At 42.8% G+C, this 20796-nt stretch overlaps 1 protein-coding gene across 1 annotated transcript in view; it reads right to left on the minus strand.

Moving 5' to 3' along the window:
* Positions 1-3799: 3799 nt before the first annotated feature.
* The window catches only part of LOC143767315 (uncharacterized), a 28394-nt gene continuing 11397 nt past the window's right edge, over positions 3800-20796 (minus strand). Inside the window, exon 5 of the mRNA XM_077255555.1 lies at positions 3800-4573. Within this exon, the coding sequence (XP_077111670.1) occupies positions 4475-4573 (99 nt within the window). The 3' untranslated portion in view covers positions 3800-4474. The remainder of the gene's footprint in view (positions 4574-20796) is intronic.

Consider the following 20796-nt stretch of genomic DNA (forward strand, 5'->3'; position numbering starts at 1 on the left):
TCGCTGTAATCGTACTGACCCGACGAATAAAACTGCTTTATCAATTTTACCAAGCGCAGAACGGTATAAACGCCTCTCCCAAAAGAAATTCATGAATAGCTGGTTTTTGGTTATTCTGCCTCACAAAAATCGGAATAAAAAGTGATAAAAAATGGTCACGTGTCCGAAAAGGTTACCAATAAAAACGTCAACTCGTCCCGCAAAAAACAAGACCTCACATGACTCTGTGGACCAAAATGTGGAAAAATTATAGGTCTCAAAATGTGGAGACGCAAAAACTTTTTTGCTATAAAAAGCGTCTTTTAGTCTGGTTTCACACTTGCGTTTTTATCTGCATGCGTTTTTTAAAAAAACCGCATGTGTGAAAAAATGCATGTAAACGCGGTAAAACGCGTTTTTATAGAAAAACACAAGAAAACAAGAAAAAAACAAAAAACCCTAACCCTACCCCTAACCTGAAATACGTGGCACTGAAATACGTGGCACTAAAATATACGTTTATATACGTATATACGTATATAAGTGCCACGATATTTCAGTGGCCACGTATATAAGTGCCACGTATTTAAGTGCCACGTATTTAAGTGCCACGTATTTAAGTGCCACGTATTTACGTGCCACGTATTTACGTGCCACGTATTTACGTGCCACGTATTTTTCAGTGCCTGAAATACGTGGCACTGAAATACGTGGCACTGAAATATCGTGGCACTGAAATATCGTGGCACTGAAGTATTTACGTGCCACGTATTTTTCAGTGCCTGAAATACGTGGCACTGAAATACGTGGCACTGAAATACGTGGCACTGAAATATTGTGGCACTGAAATATCGTGGCACTTAAATACGTGGCACTTAAATACGTGGCACTTAAATACGTGGCACTTAAATACGTGGCACTTAAATACGTGGCACTTAAATACGTGGCACTTAAATACGTGGCACTTAAATACGTGGCACTTAAATACGTGGCACTTAAATACGTGGCACTTAAATACGTGGCACTTATATACGTGGCACTTATATACGTGGCACTTATATACGTGGCACTTATATACGTGTCACTTATATACGTGGCACTTATATACGTGGCACTTATGACTGTCAGAAAATGTTCAGTAAACGGTTAGGGGTAGGGTTTCAGGTAGAATTGGGGAGTTTCCACTGTTCAGGCACATCAGGGGCTCTCCAAACGCGACATGGCGTCCAATCTCAATTCCAGCCAATTCTGCGTTGAAAAAGTAAAACAGTGCTCCTTCCCTTCCGAGCTCTCCCGTGCGTCCAAAAAGGGGTTTACCCCAACATATGGGGTATCAGCGTACTAGGGACAAATTGAACAACAACTTCTGGGGTCCAAGTTCTCTTGTTATCCTTGGGAAAATAAAAATTTGGGGGGCTAAAAATCATTTTTGTGGGAAAAAAAATATGTTTTATTTTCACGGCTCTGCGTTGTAAACTGTAGTGAAACACTTGGGGGTTCAAAGTTCTCACAACACATCTAGATAAGTTCCTTGGGAGGTCTAGTTTCCAATATGGGGTCACTTGTGGGGGGTTTGTACTATTTGGGTACATCAGGGGCTCTGCAAATGCAACGTGACGCCTGCAGACCAATCCATTTAAGTCAGCATTCCATATGGCGCTCCTTCCCTTCCGAGCTCTGTCATGCGCCCAAACAGTGGTTCTCCCCCACATAGGGGGTATCAGCGTACTCAGGACAAATTGGACAACAACTTTTAGGGTCCAATTTATCCTGATACCCTTGTGAAAATACAAAACTGGGGGCTAAAAAATCATTTTTTGTGAAAAAGAAAAATAATTTTTATTTTCACGGCTCTGCGTTATAAACTGTAGTGAAACACTTGGGGGTTCAAAGTTCTCACAACACATCTAGATAAGTTCCTTGGGGGGTCTAGTTTCCAATATGGGGTCACTTGTGGGGGGTTTGTACTGTTTGGGTACATCAGGGGCTCTGCAAATGCAACGTGACGCCTGCAGACCAATCCATTTAAGTCTGCATTCCAAATGGCGCTCCTTCCCTTCCGAGCTCTGTCATGCGCCCAAACAGTGGTCCCTCCCCACAAATGGGGTATCAGCGTACTCCAGACAAATTGGACAACAACTTTTGGGGTCCAATTTATCCTGATACCCTTGTGAAAATACAAAACTGGGGGCTAAAAAAATCATTTTTGTGAAAAAAAAAAATAATTTTTATTTTCACGGCTCTGCGTTATAAACTGTAGTGAAACACTTGGGGGTTCAAAGCTCTCAAAACACATCTAGATAAGTTCCTTAGGGGGTCTACTTTCCAAAATGGTGTCACTTGTGGGGGGGTTTAATGTTTAGGCACATCAGGGGCTCTCCAAACGCAACATGGCATCCCATCTTAATTCCAGTCAATTTTGCATTGAAAAGTAAAATAGCGCTTCTTCCCTTCTGAGCTCTGCTATGCGCCCAAACAATGGTTTACACCCACATATGGGGTATCGTCGTACTCAGGACAAATTGCACAACAACTTTTGTGGTCTAATTTCTTCTCTTACCCTTGGGGAAATAAAAAAATGGGGGTGAAAAGATCATTTTTGTGAAAAAATATGATTTTTTATTTTTACGGCTCTGCATTATAAACTTCTGTGAAGCACTTGTTGGGTCAAAGTGCTCAACACACATCTAGATAAGTTCCTTAAGGGGTCTACTTTCCAAAATGGTGTCACTCGTGGGGGGTTTCAATGTTTAGGCACATTAGGGGCTCTCCAAACGCAACATGGCGTCCCATCTCAATTCCAGTCAATTTTGCATTGAAAAGTCAAATGGCGCTCCTTCCCTTCTGAGCTCTGCCCTGCGCCCAAACAATGGTTTACACCCACATATGGGGTATCAGTGTACTCAGGACAAATTGCACAACAATTTTTTGGGTCCAATTTCTTCTCTTACCCTTGGGAAAATAAAAAATTGGGGGTGAAAAGATCATTTTTGTGAAAAAATATGATTTTTTATTTTTACGGCTCTGCATTATAAACTTCTGTAAAGCACTTGTTGGGTCAAAGTGCTCACCACACATCTAGATAAGTTCCTTAGGGGGTCTACTTTCCAAAATGGTGTCACTTGTTAGGGGTTTCAATGTTTAGGCACATCAAGGGCTCTCTAAATGCAACATGGCGTCCCATCTCAATTCCAGTCAATTTTGCATTGAAAAGTCAAATGGCGCTCCTTCCCTTCCGAGCTCTGCCCTGCGCCCAAACAATGGTTTACACCCACATATGGGGTATCAGCGTACTCAGGACAAATTAAACAACAATTTTTGGGGTCCAATTTCTTCTCTCACCCTTGGGAAAATAAAAAATTGGGGGTGAAAAGATAATTTTTGTGAAAAAATATGATTTTTTATTTTTACGGCTCTGCATTATAAACTTCTGTAAAGCACTTGTTGGGTCAAAGTGCTCACCACACATCTAGATAAGTTCCTTAGGGGGTCTACTTTCCAAAATGGTGTCACTTGTGGGGGGTTTCAATGTTTAGGCACATCAGGGGCTCTCCAAATGCAACATGGCGTCCCATCTCAATTCCAGTCAATTTTGCATTGAAAAGTCAAATGGCGCTCCTTTGCTTCCAAGCTCTGCCATGCGCCCAAACTGTGGTTTACCCCCACATATGGGGTATCAGCGTACTCAGGACAAATTGTACAACAACTTTTGGGGTCTATTTTCTCCTGTTACCCTTGGTAAAATAAAACAAATTGGAGCTGAAATAAATTTTGTGTGAAAAAAAGTTAAATGTTCATTTTTATTTAAACATTCCAAAAATTCCTGTGAAACACCTGAAGGGTTAATAAACTTCTTGAAAGTGGTTTTGAGTACCTTGAGGGGTGCAGTTTTTAGAATGGTGTCACACTTGGGTATTTTCTATCATATAGACCCGTCAAAATGACTTCAAATGAGATGTGGTCCCTAAAAAAAAATGGTGTTGTAAAAATGAGAAATTGCTGGTCAACTTTTAACCCTTATAACTCCGTCACAAAAAAAAATTTTGGTTCCAAAATTGTGCTGATGTAAAGTAGACATGTGGGAAATGTTATTTATTAAGTATTTTGTGTGACATATGTCTGTGATTTAAGGGCATAAAAATTAAAAGTTGGAAAATTGCGAAATTTTCAAAATTTTCGCCAAATATTCGTTTTTTTCACAAATAAACGCAAGTTATATCGAAGAAATTTTACCACTAACATGAAGTACAATATGTCACGAGAAAACAATGTCAGAATCGCCAAGATCCGTTGAAGCGTTCCAGAGTTATAACCTCATAAAGGGACAGTGGTCAGAATTGTAAAAATTGGCCCGGTCATTAACGTGCAAACCACCCTCGGGGCTTAAGGGGTTAAAAAAAAAAAAAAAAAAAAAGTACCATACCCTAAAAATCTCAAACACATAATGACAGCGGTCAATGAACAAAAAGACTGACCTCTCTGCATTTAGTGGTTACTACTCACCTGTGTGGTTATATGTGGGAATCTCCTCATTACACAGCTCATCACCACTGACATATGTCTCTGTAGTATTAATGAGAGTCAGATTTGTTCTCTAAAACAAATATTGTAAAAGTTATCAAAAGATGGAGAAAGATATCGCAGAACAGAAAAGATCATAAATGAACATGACAACCAAAAACTACATGACAGCAGTTGTTATAACAGATAAAGGTCTTGTATAATATCCAACATGTCAAACAAAGAAGAGAGAGTGCACCACCAGTCAATAAGATGAGAGAGAGAGGGTGCTACATCATGTGTAGAAAATTTATAACGGCATAAAGGAGAAAAGACAGCACATATGGATGTGCACACCTATATAATATACAAAAGTTTATTGAGTAACACGTAAAAGAACATTTAAAATAATTTAATGACACTGTTATTGAATATCCAAACAAAAAAAGTTTTTGTACCCTGAAGTGTCCAAGTCTTTAAAGACCAAGAGGCGCACGTCAAAACCAGTAATCATTGAGAAATCTTCCCTATTTTTTTGGGTATTGATTATGCCCTTAGCCCCCTAAAAAGAGCTTATGTCCCCTGTATTAGCCAGGGATTGTGTCTGTGTTGGGCATGTTCAGTGCTAGTATTGTATAGCAATATATATTTTGTGGAGTCCCATGGGTAGCAATGTTAAGGATGAAGTGTATGTATATTTTTGCATCCTTTCTAATGGTCTGTTTCAGATTTGTATATCCTCCACAGATACCCTCCCTGTTTGTATATTAGGTCATTTTTCTGCTGTCCCCTGTAATGATGTCTCTGCCTGCACAGTCATAATATAGTGTCTGGATTATGGCACATGGAAGTGGTAACGTTAATGGTTGGAGTTTGATATAATCTATGCGATAACAGAGAGGGTTCCGGGAGTATCACATGATACCTGGATCTGCATAATCCTGATAACACTCAGGATGGAGTAAGAGAGAAATAATCGAGAACTACTATTGCCAGACATTGACCTGCGCAGTGAGGATGGATGTCGGACATTAAGACCTGCGCAATAAGGATGGATGTCGGACATTATGACCTGCGCAGTAAGGATGGATGTCGGACATTATGACCTGCGCAGTAAGGATGGATGCCGGACATTATGACCTGCGCAGTAAGGATGGATGCCGGACATTATGACCTGCGCAGTAAGGATGGATGCCAGACATTATGACCTGCACAGTAAGGATGGATGCCGGACATTATGACCTGCGCAGTAAGGATGGATGCCGGACATTATGACCTGCGCAGTAAGGATGGATGCCGGACATTATGACCTGCGCAGTAAGGATGGATGCTGGACATTATGACCTGCGCAGTAAGGATGGATGCTGGACATTATGACCTGCGCAGTAAGGATGGATGCTGGACATTATGACCTGCGCAGTAAGGATGGATGCTGGACATTATGACCTGCGCAGTAAGGATGGATGCTGGACATTATGACCTGCGCAGTAAGGATGGATGCTGGACATTATGACCTGCGCAGTAAGGATGGATGCTGGACATTATGACCTGCGCAGTAAGGATGGGTGCTGGACATTGATTTGCGCAGTGGGGATGGACGACGCAGCATGGAACCTTGCGACCCCTGTAGAAGCTGCAGGAGAACTATGACATGCACAGCTCTGTGTATCTGGAGAGCACTGTCATGTGACGTACTGTGCTTCACTATGATTGTGGGGTGGCTGTAGCTATGACTACTGGAAATGCTTTGCAGTGATAGGTGGGGGATTGTTTGTTTACATTTTACCAACGGGACTCTTTTTGTGCTGTTATGCTTTAAATTATGTGCATAAGAACGATCAGAGATAGCGGTTTGATGTTAGATCAGGCGATAATATAGTAGATGCTCCGGTGGGATTGCTTTTATCTGTATACTAGCTGTACTACCCGGCTTCGCCCGGGTTAATGACTGCTGTTAGCAAAATAGAATGTGTTAACAAAAATGTATTCTGCACACAAAAACCACAAAACAAATAGATAGAAATGTAATTATTAAAAGGCAAAAACTAAGCAAATAGAAGCATTTCACAACATATATTAGCTTTGTTATACTGAGAATGTCTTTGTTGCCTATATTAACCAATCAGAGCTCAGGTTAATTAACTGTAGCAAAATAGAAGCTGAGCTGTGATTGGTTGCTATTGGCAGCCTGATAAATCCCCAGCCAACAGGAAGCCCTCCCCCCTGGCAGTATATATTAGCTCACACATACACATAATAGACAGGTCATGTGACTGACAGCTGCCGTATTTCCTATATGGTACATTTGTTGCTCTTGTAGTTTGCTTATTAATCAGATTTTTATTTTTGAAGGACAATACCAGACTTGTGTGTGTTTTAGGGCGAGTTTTATGTGTCAAGTTGTGTGTGTTGAGTTGCGTGTGGCGACATGCATGTAGCGACTTTTGTGAGATGAGTTTTGTGTGGCGACATGCGTGTAGCAACATTTTGTGTGTTGAGTTGCATGTGACAGGTTAGTGTAGCAAGTTGTGTGCAGCAAGATTTGTGCATGGCGAGTTTTGCGCGTGGCGAGTTTTATGTGTGGTGCATTTTGAGTATGTGCAAGTTTTGTGTGAGGCAACTTTTGCATGTGGTGCAACTTTTGTACATGTGGCAATTTTTCTGTGTGTGCAAGTTTTGCATGAGGTGAGTTTTGCATGAGGTGAGTTTTGCACGTGTGGCGAGTTTTGCGTGAGCCTAGTTTTGCATATGGCGAGTTTTGCATGTAGCGAGTTTTGAGTGGTGACTTTTGTGTTTCGACTTTTATGTGGTGAGGTTGGTGTGTGTGTGTGGTGAAATGTGTGCTGAGGGTGGTATATGTGTTCAAGCACGTGGTAGTGTGTGGCGCATTTTGTGTTTGTGTTCATATCCCCGTGTGTGGTGAGTATCCCATGTCGGGGCCCCACCTTAGCAACTGTACGGTATATACTCTTTGTCGCCATCGCTCTCATTCTTTAAGTCCTCATTGTTCACATCTGGCAGCTGTCAATTTTCCTCCAACACTTTTCCCTTCACTTTTTCCCCATTATGTAGATAGGAGCAAAATTGTTTGGTGAATTGGAACGCGCGGGGTTAAAATTTCACCTCACAACATAGCCTATGACGCTCTCGGGGTCCAGACGTGTGACTGTGCAAAATTTTGTGGCTGTAGCTGCGACGGTACAGATGCCAATCCCGGACATACACACATACATACATACACACATTCAGCTTTATATATTAGATATACCTGTATGTAATCTCCTGTATATAGTATATACCTGTGTGTCATCTCACCTATATATAGTATATATCTGTGTGTCATCTCCTGTATATAGTATATACCTGTATGTCATCTCCTCCTATACATAGCATATACCTGTGTCATCTCCTCCTGTATATACTATATACCTGTAGGTAATCTGCTCCTGTATATAGTATATACCTGTGTGTCATCTCCTCCTGTATATAGTATATACCTGTATGTCATCTCCTCCTGTATGTAGTATGTACCTGTATGTCATCTCCTCCTCTATATAGTATATACCTGTGTGTCATCTCTCCTGTATATAGTATATATCTGTGTGTCATCTCCTCCTGTATATAGTATATACCTGTGTGTCATCTCCCCTGTAAATAGTATATACCTGTGTGTCATCTCCTGTATATAGTATATAGCTGTATGCCATCTCCTCCTGTATTAGCCCTCGTTCACACGTTATTTGGTCAGTATTTTTACCTCAGTATTTGTAAGCTAAAATGGCAGCCTGATAAATCCCCAGCCAACAGTAAGCCCACCCCCTGGCAGTATATATTAGCTCACACATACACATAATAGACTGGTCATGTGACTGACAGCTGCCGGATTCCTATATGGTACATTTGTTGCTCTTGTAGTTTGTCTGCTTATTAATCAGATTTTTATTTTTGAAGGATACCAGACTTGTGTGTGTTTTAGGGCGAGTTTCGTGTGTCAAGTTGTGTGTGTTGAGTTGCGTGTGGCGACATGCATGTAGGGACTTTTGTGAGATGAGTTTTGTGTGGCGACATGCGTGTAGCAACTTTTTGTGTGTCGAGTTGCATGTGACAGGTTAGTGTAGCAAGTTGTGTGCAGCAAGTTTTGCGCATGGCGAGTTTTGCGCGTGGCGAGTTTTATGTGTGGTGCCTTTTGAGTATGTGCAAGTTTTGTGTGAGGCAACTTTTGCATGTGTTGCAACTTTTGTGCATGTGGCAATTTTTCTGCGTGTGGCAATTTTTCTGCGTGTGCAAGTTTTGCGTGTGGCGAGTTTTGCACGTGTGGCGAGTTTTGCATGTGGAGAGTTTTGCGCGTGGCGAGTTTTGAGCGGCGACTTTTGTGTTTCTACTTTTATGTGGCGAGGTTGGTGTATGTGTGGTGAAATGTGCACTGAGGGTGGTATATGTGTTCGAGCACGTGGTAGTGTGTGGCGCATTTTGTGTGTGTGTTCATATCCCCGTGGTGGTGTGATTATCCCATGTTGGGGCCCCACCTTAGCAACTGTACAGTATATACTCTTTGGTGCCATCGCTGTCATTCTTTAAGTCCCCCTTGTTCACATCTGGCAGCTGTTAATTTGCCTCCAACACTTTTCCTTTCATTTTTTCCCCATTATGTAGATAGGGGCAAAATTGTTTGGTGACTTGGAAAGCGCGGGGTTAAAATTTCACCTCACAATATAGCTTTGACGCTCTCAGGGTCCAGACGTGTGACTGTGCAAAATTTTGTGCCTGTAGCTGCGACGCCTCCAACACTTTTCCTTTCACTTTTTCCCCATTATGTAGATAGGGGCAAAATTGTTTGGTGAATTGGAAAGCGCGGGGTTAAAATTTCACCTCACAACATAGCCTATGACGCTCTCGGGGTCCAGACGTGTGACTGTGCAAAATTTTGTGGCTGTAGCTGCTACGGTTCAGATGCCAATCCCGGACATACATACATACATACATACATACACACACACACACATTCAGCTTTATATATTAGATGTGTTTTTTTAATGTGATGGGATTGTGTTCACAATTATGTGTATATCCTATTGGTGTTTTGTTAATTAGTGGGTGTAACTGTGTATATAATGGTGGTTAGAACACTGTGCACTGTTATTGAATAGTCATTATTGCAGCTGGGATATTCAGTATCTCGATACATACTTGCTAACAATGAATGAATTATGATGTAGGACGTAAACTAATGTTATTAGGATACTTAGGTTCGCACCTTTTTTTTTTACGACAAACAAAATCATGGCCTATGACGATATCTGATATAATTTGGAGGTTTAACCCCTTCATGACCCAGGGTATTTTCGTTTTTCGTTCCCCTCCTTCTCAGAGCCATAACTTTTTTAGTTTTCCGTCAATATGGCCATGTGAGGGCTTATTTTGTGCGGGACGAGTTGTACTTTTGAACGACAGCATTGGTTTCAGCATGTCATGAACTAGAAAACGGGAAAAAAATTCCAAGTGCAGTGAAATTGCAAAAAAAGTGCAATCCCACACTGTTTTTTGTTTAGCTTTTGTGCTAGGTTCACTAAATGCTAAAACTGACCTGCCATTTTGATTCTCCAGGCCATTACGAGTTCATAGATACCTAACATGTCTAGGTTCTTTTTTATCTAAGTGGTAAAAAAAAAAATGCAAAACTTTGCTATAAAAAAAAAAAATTGCGCAATTTTCCGATACCCGTAGCGTCTCCATTTTTCGTGATCTGGGGTTGGGAGAGGGCTTATATTTTGCGTGCCAAGCTGGAGTTTTTAACCCCTTCCCGACATTTGACGTACTATCCCGTCGAGGTGGGGTGGGCCCGTATGACCGCCGACGGGATAGTACGTCATCATCGATCAGCGGCGCTCACGGGGGGAGCGCGGCCGATCGCGGCCGGGTGTCAGCTGCATATCGCAGCTGACATCCGGCACTATGTGCCAGGAGCGGTCACGGACCGCCCCCGGCACATTAACCCCCGGCACACCGCGATCAAACATGATCGCAGTGTACCGGCGGTATAGGGAAGCATCGCGCAGGGAGGGGGCTCCCTGCGGGCTTCCCTGAGACCCCCGGAGCAACGCGATGTGATCGCGTTGCTCCGAGGGTCTCCTACCTCCCTCCTCGCCGCAGGTCCCGGATCCAAGATGGCCGCGGCATCCGGGTCCTGCAGGGAAGGAGGTGGCTTACCGAGTGTCTGCTCAGAGCAGACACTTGGTAAGCCTGCAGCCCTGCACAGCAGATCGTCGATCTGGCAGAGTGCTGTGCACACTGCCAGATCAATGATCTGTGATGTCCCCCCCTGGGACAAAGTAAAAAAGTTTTAAAAAAAATTTTCCACATGTGTAAAAAAAAAAAGAAAAAAAATTCCTAAATAAATAATAAAAGAAAAATATATATTATTCTTATAAATACATTTCTTTATCTAAATAAAAAAAAACAAAACAATAAAAGTACACATATTTAGTATCGCCGCGTCCGTAACGACCCAACCTATAAAACTGCCCCACTAGTTAACCCCTTCAGTAAACACCGTAAGAAAAAAAAAAAAAAAACGAGGCAAAAAACAACGCTTTATTACCATACCGCCGAACAAAAAGTGGAATAACACGCGATCAAAAAGACTGATATAAATATCCATGGTACCGCTGAAAACGTCATCTTGTCCCGCAAAAAACAAGCCGCCATACAGCATCATCAGCAAAAAAATAAAAAAGTTATAGTCCTGAGAATAAAGCGATACCAAAATAATTATTTTTTCTATAAAATAGTTTTTATCGTATAAAAGCGCCAAAACATAAAAAAAATGATATAAATGAGATATCGCTGTAATTGTACTGACCCGAAGAATAAAACTGCTTTATCAATTTTACCAAACGCGGAACGGTATAAACGCCTCTCCCAAAAGAAATTCATGAATAGCTGGTTTTTGGTCATTCTGCCTCACAAAAATCGGAATAAAAAGCGATCAAAAACGGTCACGTGTCCGAAAATGTTACCAATAAAAACGTCAACTCGTCCCGCAAAAAACAAGACCTCACATGACTCTGTGGAGCAAAATGTGGAAAAATTATAGGTCTCAAAATGTGGAGACGCAAAAACTTTTTTGCTATAAAAAGCGTCGCTGGTTTCACACTTGCGTTTTTGTCTGCAGCGTTTTTTGCACAAAAAAACGCATGCGTTTTTTCCCTATATTTAACATTGAAAACGCATGCGTTTTTTTTGTACGCGTTTGGTCGCGTTTTCAAACGCATGCGTTTTTTTTCTGCATGCGTTCATTTTCAGAAATACAACCTGCAGTATTTTCTTGTGTTTTTAAGCACATGCGTTTGTTTGCGTTAAAAACGCATGCATTTTTATCGAAAAAAAAACAGAAAACACACTGAAAAGCCACCCACCACCATCAAGGTGATAAAGGGATCCAAACCCTAACCCTAACTCTACCCCTAACCTCACCCCTAACCGTTTAATGAACATTTTCTGACAGTCATAGTGCCACGTATTTCAGTGCCACGTATTTCAGTGCCACGTATTTCAGTGCCACGTATTTCAGTGCCACGTATTTCTGTGCCACGTATTTCTGTGCCACGTATCACGTATTTCAGTGCCACGTGTTTCAGTGCCACGTATTTCAGTGCCACGTATCACGTATTTCAGTGCCACATATTTTAGTACCACGTATTTCAGTGCCACGTATTTCAGTGCCACGTGTTTCAGTGCCACGTGTTTCAGTGCCACGTATTTAAGTGCCACGTATCACATATTTCAGTGCCACATATTTCAGTGCCACGTATTTCAGTGCCACGTATTTCAGTGCCACGTATTTCAGTGCCACGTATTTCAGTGCCACGTATCACATATTTCAGTGCCACGTATTTAAGTGCCACGTATTTCAGTGCCACATATTTCAGTGCCACGTATCACGTATTTCAGTGCCACGTGTTTCAGTGCCACGTATTTCAGTGCCACGTATTTCAGTGCCACATATTTCAGTGCCACGTATTTCAGTGCCACGTATTTTAGGGCCACGTATTTCAGTGCCACGTATTTCAGTGCCACGTGTTTCAGTGCCACGTGTTTCAGTGCCACGTGTTTCAGTGCCACGTGTTTCAGTGCCACGTATTTAAGTGCCACGTATTTCAGTGCCACGTATTTCAGTGCCACGTATTTCAGTGCCACGTATCACGTATTTCAGTGCCACGTGTTTCAGTGCCACGTATTTAAGTGCCACGTATCACGTATTTCAGTGCCACGTATTTCAGTGCCACGTATTTCAGTGCCACGTATTTCAGTGCCACGTATTTCAGTGCCACGTATTTTAGTGACACGTATTTTAGTGACACGTATTTCAGTCACGTTTAGGGTTAGGGTGAGGGGTAGGGTTAGGGTTAGGGCTAGGGTTGGAGGTAAAGTTAGGGTTAGGGTTTGGATTACATTTACGTTTGGATTAGGGTTGGGATTAGAATTATGGGTGTGTCAGGGCTAGGGGTGTGGTTAGGGTTACCGTTGGGATTAGGGTTAGGGGTGTGTTTGGGTTAGGGTTTCAGGTAGAATTGGGGAGTTTCCACTGTCCAGGCACATCAGGGGCTCTCCAAGCGCGACATGGCGTCCAATCTCAATTCCAGCCAATTCTGCGTTGAAAAAGTAAAACAGTGCTCCTTCCCTTCCGAGCTCTCCCGTGCGCCCAAAAAGGGGTTTACCCCAACATATGTGTTATCAGCGTACTCGGGACAAATTGAACAACAACTTCTGGGGTCCAAGTTCTCTTGTTATCCTTAGGAAAATAAAAATTTGGGGGGCTAAAAATCATTTTTGTGGGAAAAAAAAGATGTTTTATTTTCACGGCTCTGCGTTATAAACTGTAGTGAAACACTTGGGGGTTCAAAGTTCTCACAACACATCTAGATAAGTTCCTTGGGAGGTCTAGTTTCCAATATGGGGTCACTTGTGGGGGGTTTGTACTGTTTGGGTACATCAGGGGCTCTGCAAATGCAACGTGACGCCTGCAGACCAATCCATTTAAGGCTGCATTCCAAATGGCGCTCCTTCCCTTCCGAGCTCTGTCATGCACCCAAACAGTGGTTCCCCCCCACATATGGGGTATCAGCGTACTCAGGACAAATTGGACAACAACTTTTGGGGTCTAATTTATCCTGTTACCCTTGTAAAAATACAAAACTGGGGGCTAAAAAATCATTTTTGTGAAAAAAAAAAAGAATTTTTATTTTCACGGCTTTGCGCTATAAACTTTAGTGAAACACTTGGGGGTTCAAAGTTCTCAAAACACATCTAGATAAGTTCCTTGGGAGGTCTAGTTTCCAATATGGGGTCACTTGTGGGGGGTTTGTACTGTTTGGGTACATCAGGGGCTCTGCAAATGCAACGTGACGGCTGCTGACCAATCCATTTAAGTCTGCATTCCAAATGGCGCTCCTTCCCTTCCGAGCTCTGTCATGCGCCCAAACAGTGGTTCCCCCCCACATATGGGGTATCAGCGTACTCAGGACAAATTGGAAAACAAATTTTGGGGTCCAATTTATTCTGTTACCCTTGTAAAAATACAAAGCTGGGTGCTAAAAAATCATTTTTGAGAAAAAAAATAAAAATTATTTTCACGGCTCTGCGTTATAATCTGTAGTGAAACACTTGGGGGTTCAAAGCTCTCAAAACACATCTAGATAAGATCCTTAGGGGGTCTACTTTCCAAAATGGTGTCACTTGTAGGGAGTTTCAATGTTTAGGCACATCAGGGGCTCTCCAAACGCAACATGGCGTCCCATCTCAATTCCAGTCAATTTTGCATTGAAAAGTCAAATGGCGCTCCTTCCCTTCCAAGCTCTGCCATGCGCCCAAACAATGGTTTACACCCACATATGGGGTATCAGCGTACTCAGGACAAATTGGCCAACATTTTTTGGGGTCCAATTTCTTCTCTTACCCTTGGGAAAATAAAAAATTGGGGGCGAAAAGATCATTTTTGTGAAAAAATATGATTTTTTATTTTTACGGCTCTGCATTATAAACTTCTGTGAAGCACTTGGTGGGTCAAAGTGCTCACCACACATCTAGATAAGTTCCTTAGGGGGTCTACTTTCCAAAATGGTGTCACTTGTAGGGAGTTTCAATGTTTAGGCACATCAGGGGCTCTCCAAACGCAACATGGCGTCCCATCTCAATTCCAGTCAATTTTGCATTGAAAAGTCAAATGGCGCTCCTTCCCTTCCAAGCTCTGCCATGCGCCCAAACAATGGTTTACACCCACATATGGGGTATCATCGTACTCAGGACAAATTGGCCAACATTTTTTGGGGTCCAATTTCTTCTCTTACCCTTGGGAAAATAAAAAATTGGGGGCGAAAAGATCATTTTTGTGAAAAAATATGATTTTTTATTTTTACGGCTCTGCATTATAAACTTCTGTGAAGCACTTGGTGGGTCAAAGTGCTCACCACACATCTAGATAAGTTCCTTAGGGGGTCTACTTTCCAAAATGGTGTCACTTGTAGGGAGTTTCAATGTTTAGGCACATCAGGGGCTCTCCAAACGCAACATGGCGTCCCATCTCAATTCCAGTCAATTTTGCATTGAAAAGTCAAATGGCGCTCCTTCCCTTCCAAGCTCTGCCATGCGCCCAAACAATGGTTTACACCCACATATGGGGTATCATCGTACTCAGGACAAATTGGCCAACATTTTTTGGGGTCCAATTTCTTCTCTTACCCTTGGGAAAATAAAAAATTGGGGGCGAAAAGATCATTTTTGTGAAAAAATATGATTTTTTATTTTTACGGCTCTGCATTATAAACTTCTGTGAAGCACTTGGTGAGTCAAAGTGCTCACCACACATCTAGATAAGTTCCTTAGGGGGTCTACTTTCCAAAATGGTGTCACTTGTAGGGAGTTTCAATGTTTAGGCACATCAGGGGCTCTCCAAACGCAACATGGCGTCCCATCTCAATTCCAGTCAATTTTGCATTGAAAAGTCAAATGGCGCTCCTTCCCTTCCAAGCTCTGCCATGCGCCCAAACAATGGTTTACACCCACATATGGGGTATCATCGTACTCAGGACAAATTGCACAACATTTTTTGGGGTCCAATTTCTTCTCTTACCCTTGGGAAAATAAAAAATTGGGGGCGAAAAGATCATTTTTGTGAAACAATATGATTTTTTATTTTTACGGCTCTGCATTATAAACTTCTGTGAAGCACTTGGTGGGTCAAAGTGCTCACCACACATCAAGATAAGTTCCTTAGGGGGTCTACTTTCCAAAATGGTGTCACTTGTAGGGGGTTTCAGTGTTTAGGCACATCAGGGGCTCTCCAAACGCAACATGGCGTCCCATCTCAATTCCAGTCAATTTTGCATTGAAAAGTCAAATGGCGCTCCTTTCCTTCCGAGCTCTGCCATACGCCCAAACAGTGGTTTACCCCCACATATGGGGTATCAGCGTACTCAGGACAAATTGTACAACAACTTTGGGGGTCCATTTTCTCCTGTTACCCTTGGTAAAATAAAACAAATTGGAGCTGAAATAAATTTTGTGTGAAAAAAAGTTAAATGTTCATTTTTATTTAAACATTCCAAAAATTCCTGTGAAACACCTGAAGGGTTAATAAACTTCTTGAATGTGGTTTTGAGCACCTTGAGGGGTGCAGTTTTTAGAATGGTGTCACACTTGGGTATTTTCTATCATATAGACCCCTCAAAATGACTTCAAATGAGATGTGGTCCCTAAAAAAAAATGGTGTTGTAAAAATGAGAAATTGCTGGTCAACTTTTAACCCTTATAACTCCGTCACAAAAAAAAATTTTGGTTCCAAAATTGTACTGATGTAAAGTAGACATGTGGGAAATGTTACTTATTAAGTATTTTGCGTGACATATGTCTGTGATTTAAGGGCATAAAAATTCAAAGTTGGAAAATTGCAAAATTTTCAAAATTTTCGCCAAATTTCCATTTTTTTCACAAATAAACGCAAGTTATATCGAATAAATTTTACCACTAACATGAAGTACAATATGTCACGAGAAAACAATGTCAGAATCGCCAAGATCCGTCAAAGCGTTCCAGAGTTATAGCCTCATAAAGGGACAGTGGTCAGAATTGTAAAAATTGGCCCGGTCATTAACGTGCAAACCACCCTTGGGGGTGAAGGGGTTAAGGATAGCATTTTGGTGCAGATACCTTCTTTTGATCGCCCGTTATTGCATTTTAATGCAATGTCGCAGCGACCAAAAAACTTAATTCTGGGGTTTCAAAATTTTTTCTCGCTACACTGTTTAGCGATCAGGTTAATCTTTTTTTTTTTTTTTATTGATAGACCAGGCGATTCTGAACGCAGCGATACCAAATATGTGTAGGTTTGATTTTTTTTTATTGTTTTATTTTGAATGGGGCGAAAGGGGGTGATTTAAACTTATATTTTTTTAATATTTTTTTTTTAAACATTTTTTTTTTTTTTTTTTTAACTTTTGCCATGCTTCAATAGCCTTCATGGGAGGCTAGAAGCTGGCATAGCTTGATCGCCTCTGCTACATAGGAGCGATGCTCAGATCGCTCCTATGTAGCTGAATTACAGCATTGCTATGAGCGCCAACCACAGGGTGGCGCTCACAGCAATCCGGCATCAACAACCATTGAGGTCTTCAATAGACCTCTGGTTGTCATGCCGACGCATCGCTGACCCCCGATCACATGACGGGGGTCAGCGATGCGCACATTTCCGGCCCGATGGCCGGAAGCGCTAGTTAAATGCAGCTGTCAGCATTTGACAACAGCATTTAACTAGTTAATAGCGGCAGGTGAATCACGATTCCACCCGCCGCTATTGCGGGCACATGTCAGCTGTTCAAAACTACTGACATGTCCCGGCTTTGATGCAGGCTCACCGCCGGAGCCCACATCAGAGCTGGAGTTCTGACCTCGGATGTACTATCCTGTCCGTGGTCAGAAAGGGGTTAATATCAGGGACCAAGTCTTTCAATACGGAATGAATTGTGGCAATATGGTGCAAGCTGATGTTATTTGGCTATCTATTCATGTCCCTTTGCATTTCATGTAACATGACACTAATATATACAGTGGGTACGGAAAGTGTTCAGACCTCTTTAACCCCTTCCCGACCTTTGACGCATACGCTGTGTCATGAAAGTCTGTGCCAATCCGACCTATGACGCAGCGTATGCGTCATGGAATGATCGCGTCCCTGCAGATCAGGTGAAAGGGTTAACTCCGATTTTACCCGATCTGCAGAGACAGGGGGAGTGGTGCTTCAGCCCAGGGGGGGTGGCTTCACCCCCCCCGTGGCTACGATCGCTCTGATTGGCTGTTGAAAGTGAAACTGCCAATCAGAGCGAATTGTAATATTTCACCTAAAAAACTGGTGAAATATTACAATCCAGCCATGGCCGATGCTGCAATATCATCGGCCATGGCTGGAAATACTCAAGTGACCCCCCCCCCACACCCACCGATCGCCCCCCCAGTCCTCCGTTATGGGGTCCGGTCCCCTCCGTCCGCCTGCCGGCTCCCCCGTCCTCCTGTCCGCTCCCTCCTTGTTTGTATTCACCCCCCCTGTGCTCCGATTACCCCCCCTGTGCTCCGATCCACCCCCCCCACCACCCCTTCATACTTACCGATCCTCCCGGTGTCCGTACGTCTCCTCGCTGGGCGCCGCCATCTTCCAAAATGGCGGGCGCATGCTCAGTGCGCCCGCCGAATCTGCCAGGCGGCAGATTCCTTACAGGTACATTTTGATCACTGTGGTAGGTTCTATCACAGCGATCAAAATAAAAAAAATAATAAATAAACCCCCCCCCCTTTATCACCCCCATAGGGACAATAATAAAATAAAGAAATTTTTTTTTTTTTTTTTCGTTTTCCACTAGGGTTAGGGTTAGAACTAGGGTTAGAACTAGGGGTAGGGTTAGGGTTAGGGGTAGGGTTAGGGTTATGGCATGTGCACACAGTGCGGATTTGGCTGCGGATCCGCAGCGGATTGCCGCGGATCCGCAGCGGATTGGCCGCGGATCCGCAGCGGATTGGCCGCGGATCCGCAGCGGATTGGCCGCGGATCCGCAGCGGATTGGCCGCGGATCCGCAGCGGATTAGCCGCTGCGAATTCGCCGCTGCGAATTCGTAGCAGTTTTCCATCAGGTTTACAGTACCATGTACACCTATGGAAAACCAAATCCACTGTGCCCATGGTGCGGAAAATTCCGTGCAGAAACGCTGCGTTGTATTTTCCGCAGCATGTCAATTCTTTGTGCGGATTCCGCAGCGTTTTACACCTGTTCCTCAATAGGAATCCGCAGGTGAAATCCGCACAAAAAAACACTGGAAATCTGCTGTAAGTCTGCAGGTAAAACGTAGTGCCTTTTACCTGCAGATTTTTAAAAAATCGTGCGGAAAAATCTCACACGAATCCGCAACGTGGGCACATAGCCTTAGGGTTAGGGTTGGAATTAGAGTTAGGGTTGGAAATAGGGCTAGGGTTGGAAATAGGGTTAAGATTAGGCTTGTGGTTAGGGTTACGGTGTTGTGAATTTACTTTTTGCTCCCTCTAGTGGTTACTAGTTTTTTGACTCTGGTTTTTCTGTCATTCCTTTTATCCGCACCTGGGTCGTTAGTTAAGGGTGTTGCTATTTAAGCTCCCTGGACCTTCAGTTCAATGCCTGGCAACGTAGTTATCAGAGCTAGTCTGCTGTGCTCTTGTCTACTGATCCTGGTTCCAGTTATATCAGCTAAGTCCGCTTTTTGCTATTTTGTTTTGGTTTTGTATTTTTGTCCAGCTTGTTCCAAATATATATCCTGACCTTTGCTGGAAGCTCTAGGGGGCTGGTGTTCTCCCCCCGGACCGTTAGACGGTTCGGGGGTTCTTGAATTTCCAGTGTGGATTTTGATAGGGTTTTTGTTGACCATATAAGTTACCTTTCTTTATTCTGCTATTAGTTAGCGGGCCTCTCTGTGCTAAACCTGGTTCATTTCTGTGTTTGTCATTTCCTCTTACCTCACCGTTATTATTTGTGGGGGGCTTCTATCCAGCTTTGGGGTCCCCTTCTCTGGAGGCAAGAAAGGTCTTTTGTTTTCCTCTACTAGGGGTAGCTAGATTCTCCGGCTGGAGCGTGTCATCTAGAATCAACGTAGGAATGATCCCCGGCTACTTCTAGTGTTGGCGTTAGGAGTAGATATATGGTCAACCCAGCTACCACTGCCCTATGAGCTGGATTTTTGTATTCTGCAGACTTCCACGTTCCTCTGAGACCCTCGCCATTGGGGTCATAACAGTTTGCCAGGCCAGTATTAAATGTTTAATGCATTGCAGAAGAGGGATTATAAGAAAGAAGATTCTGAGTTTTTTTTTTTTTTTTTTCTTCCCCTTTACCTCAGGGTGGCTATGCTTGCTGCAGACATGAATGTCCAGACCTTGATTACAAGTGTGGACCAGCTGGCTACTCGTGTGCAGGGCATACAAGACTATGTTATCAGTAATCCTAGGTCAGAACCTAAAATACCGATTCCTGAACTGTTTTCCGGAGACAGGTTTAAGTTTAGGAATTTTGTGAATAATTGTAAATTGTTTTTGTCCCTGAGACCCTGTTCATCTGGAGACTCTGCTCAGCAAGTAAAAATTGTTATTTCGTTCTTACGGGGCGACCCTCAGGATTGGGCTTTTTCGCTGGCGCCAGGAGATCCGGCATTGGCTGATATTAATGCGTTTTTTCTGGCGCTCGGTTTACTTTATGAGGAACCCAATCTTGAGATTCAGGCAGAAAAGGCCTTGCTGGCTATGTCTCAGGGGCAGGACGAGGCTGAAGTGTACTGCCAAAAATTTCGGAAATGGTCCGTGCTGACACATTGGAACGAGTGTGCACTGGCCGCTAATTTTAGAAATGGCCTTTCTGAAGCCATTAAGAATGTTATGGTGGGTTTTCCCATTCCCACAGGTCTGAATGATACTATGGCACTGGCTATTCAAATTGACCGGCGGTTGCGGGAGCGCAAAACCGCAAATTCCCTCATGGTGTTGTCTGAACAGACACCTAATTCGGTGCAATGTGATAGAAAAATCGCAAATTCCCTCATGGTGTTGTCTGAACAGACACCTGATTTAATGCAATGTGATAGAATCCTGACTAGAAATGAGCGGAAAATTCATAGACGCCGGAATGGCTTGTGCTACTACTGTGGTGATTCTACACATGTTATCTCAGCATGCTCTAAACGTATAGCTAAGGTTGTTAGTCCTGTCACCGTTGGTAATTTGCAACCTAAATTTATTCTGTCTGTAACTTTGAT

The sequence above is a fragment of the Ranitomeya variabilis genome, chromosome 4 (assembly GCF_051348905.1).
Source record: "Ranitomeya variabilis isolate aRanVar5 chromosome 4, aRanVar5.hap1, whole genome shotgun sequence".
Classification (NCBI taxonomy): Eukaryota; Metazoa; Chordata; class Amphibia; order Anura; family Dendrobatidae; genus Ranitomeya; species Ranitomeya variabilis.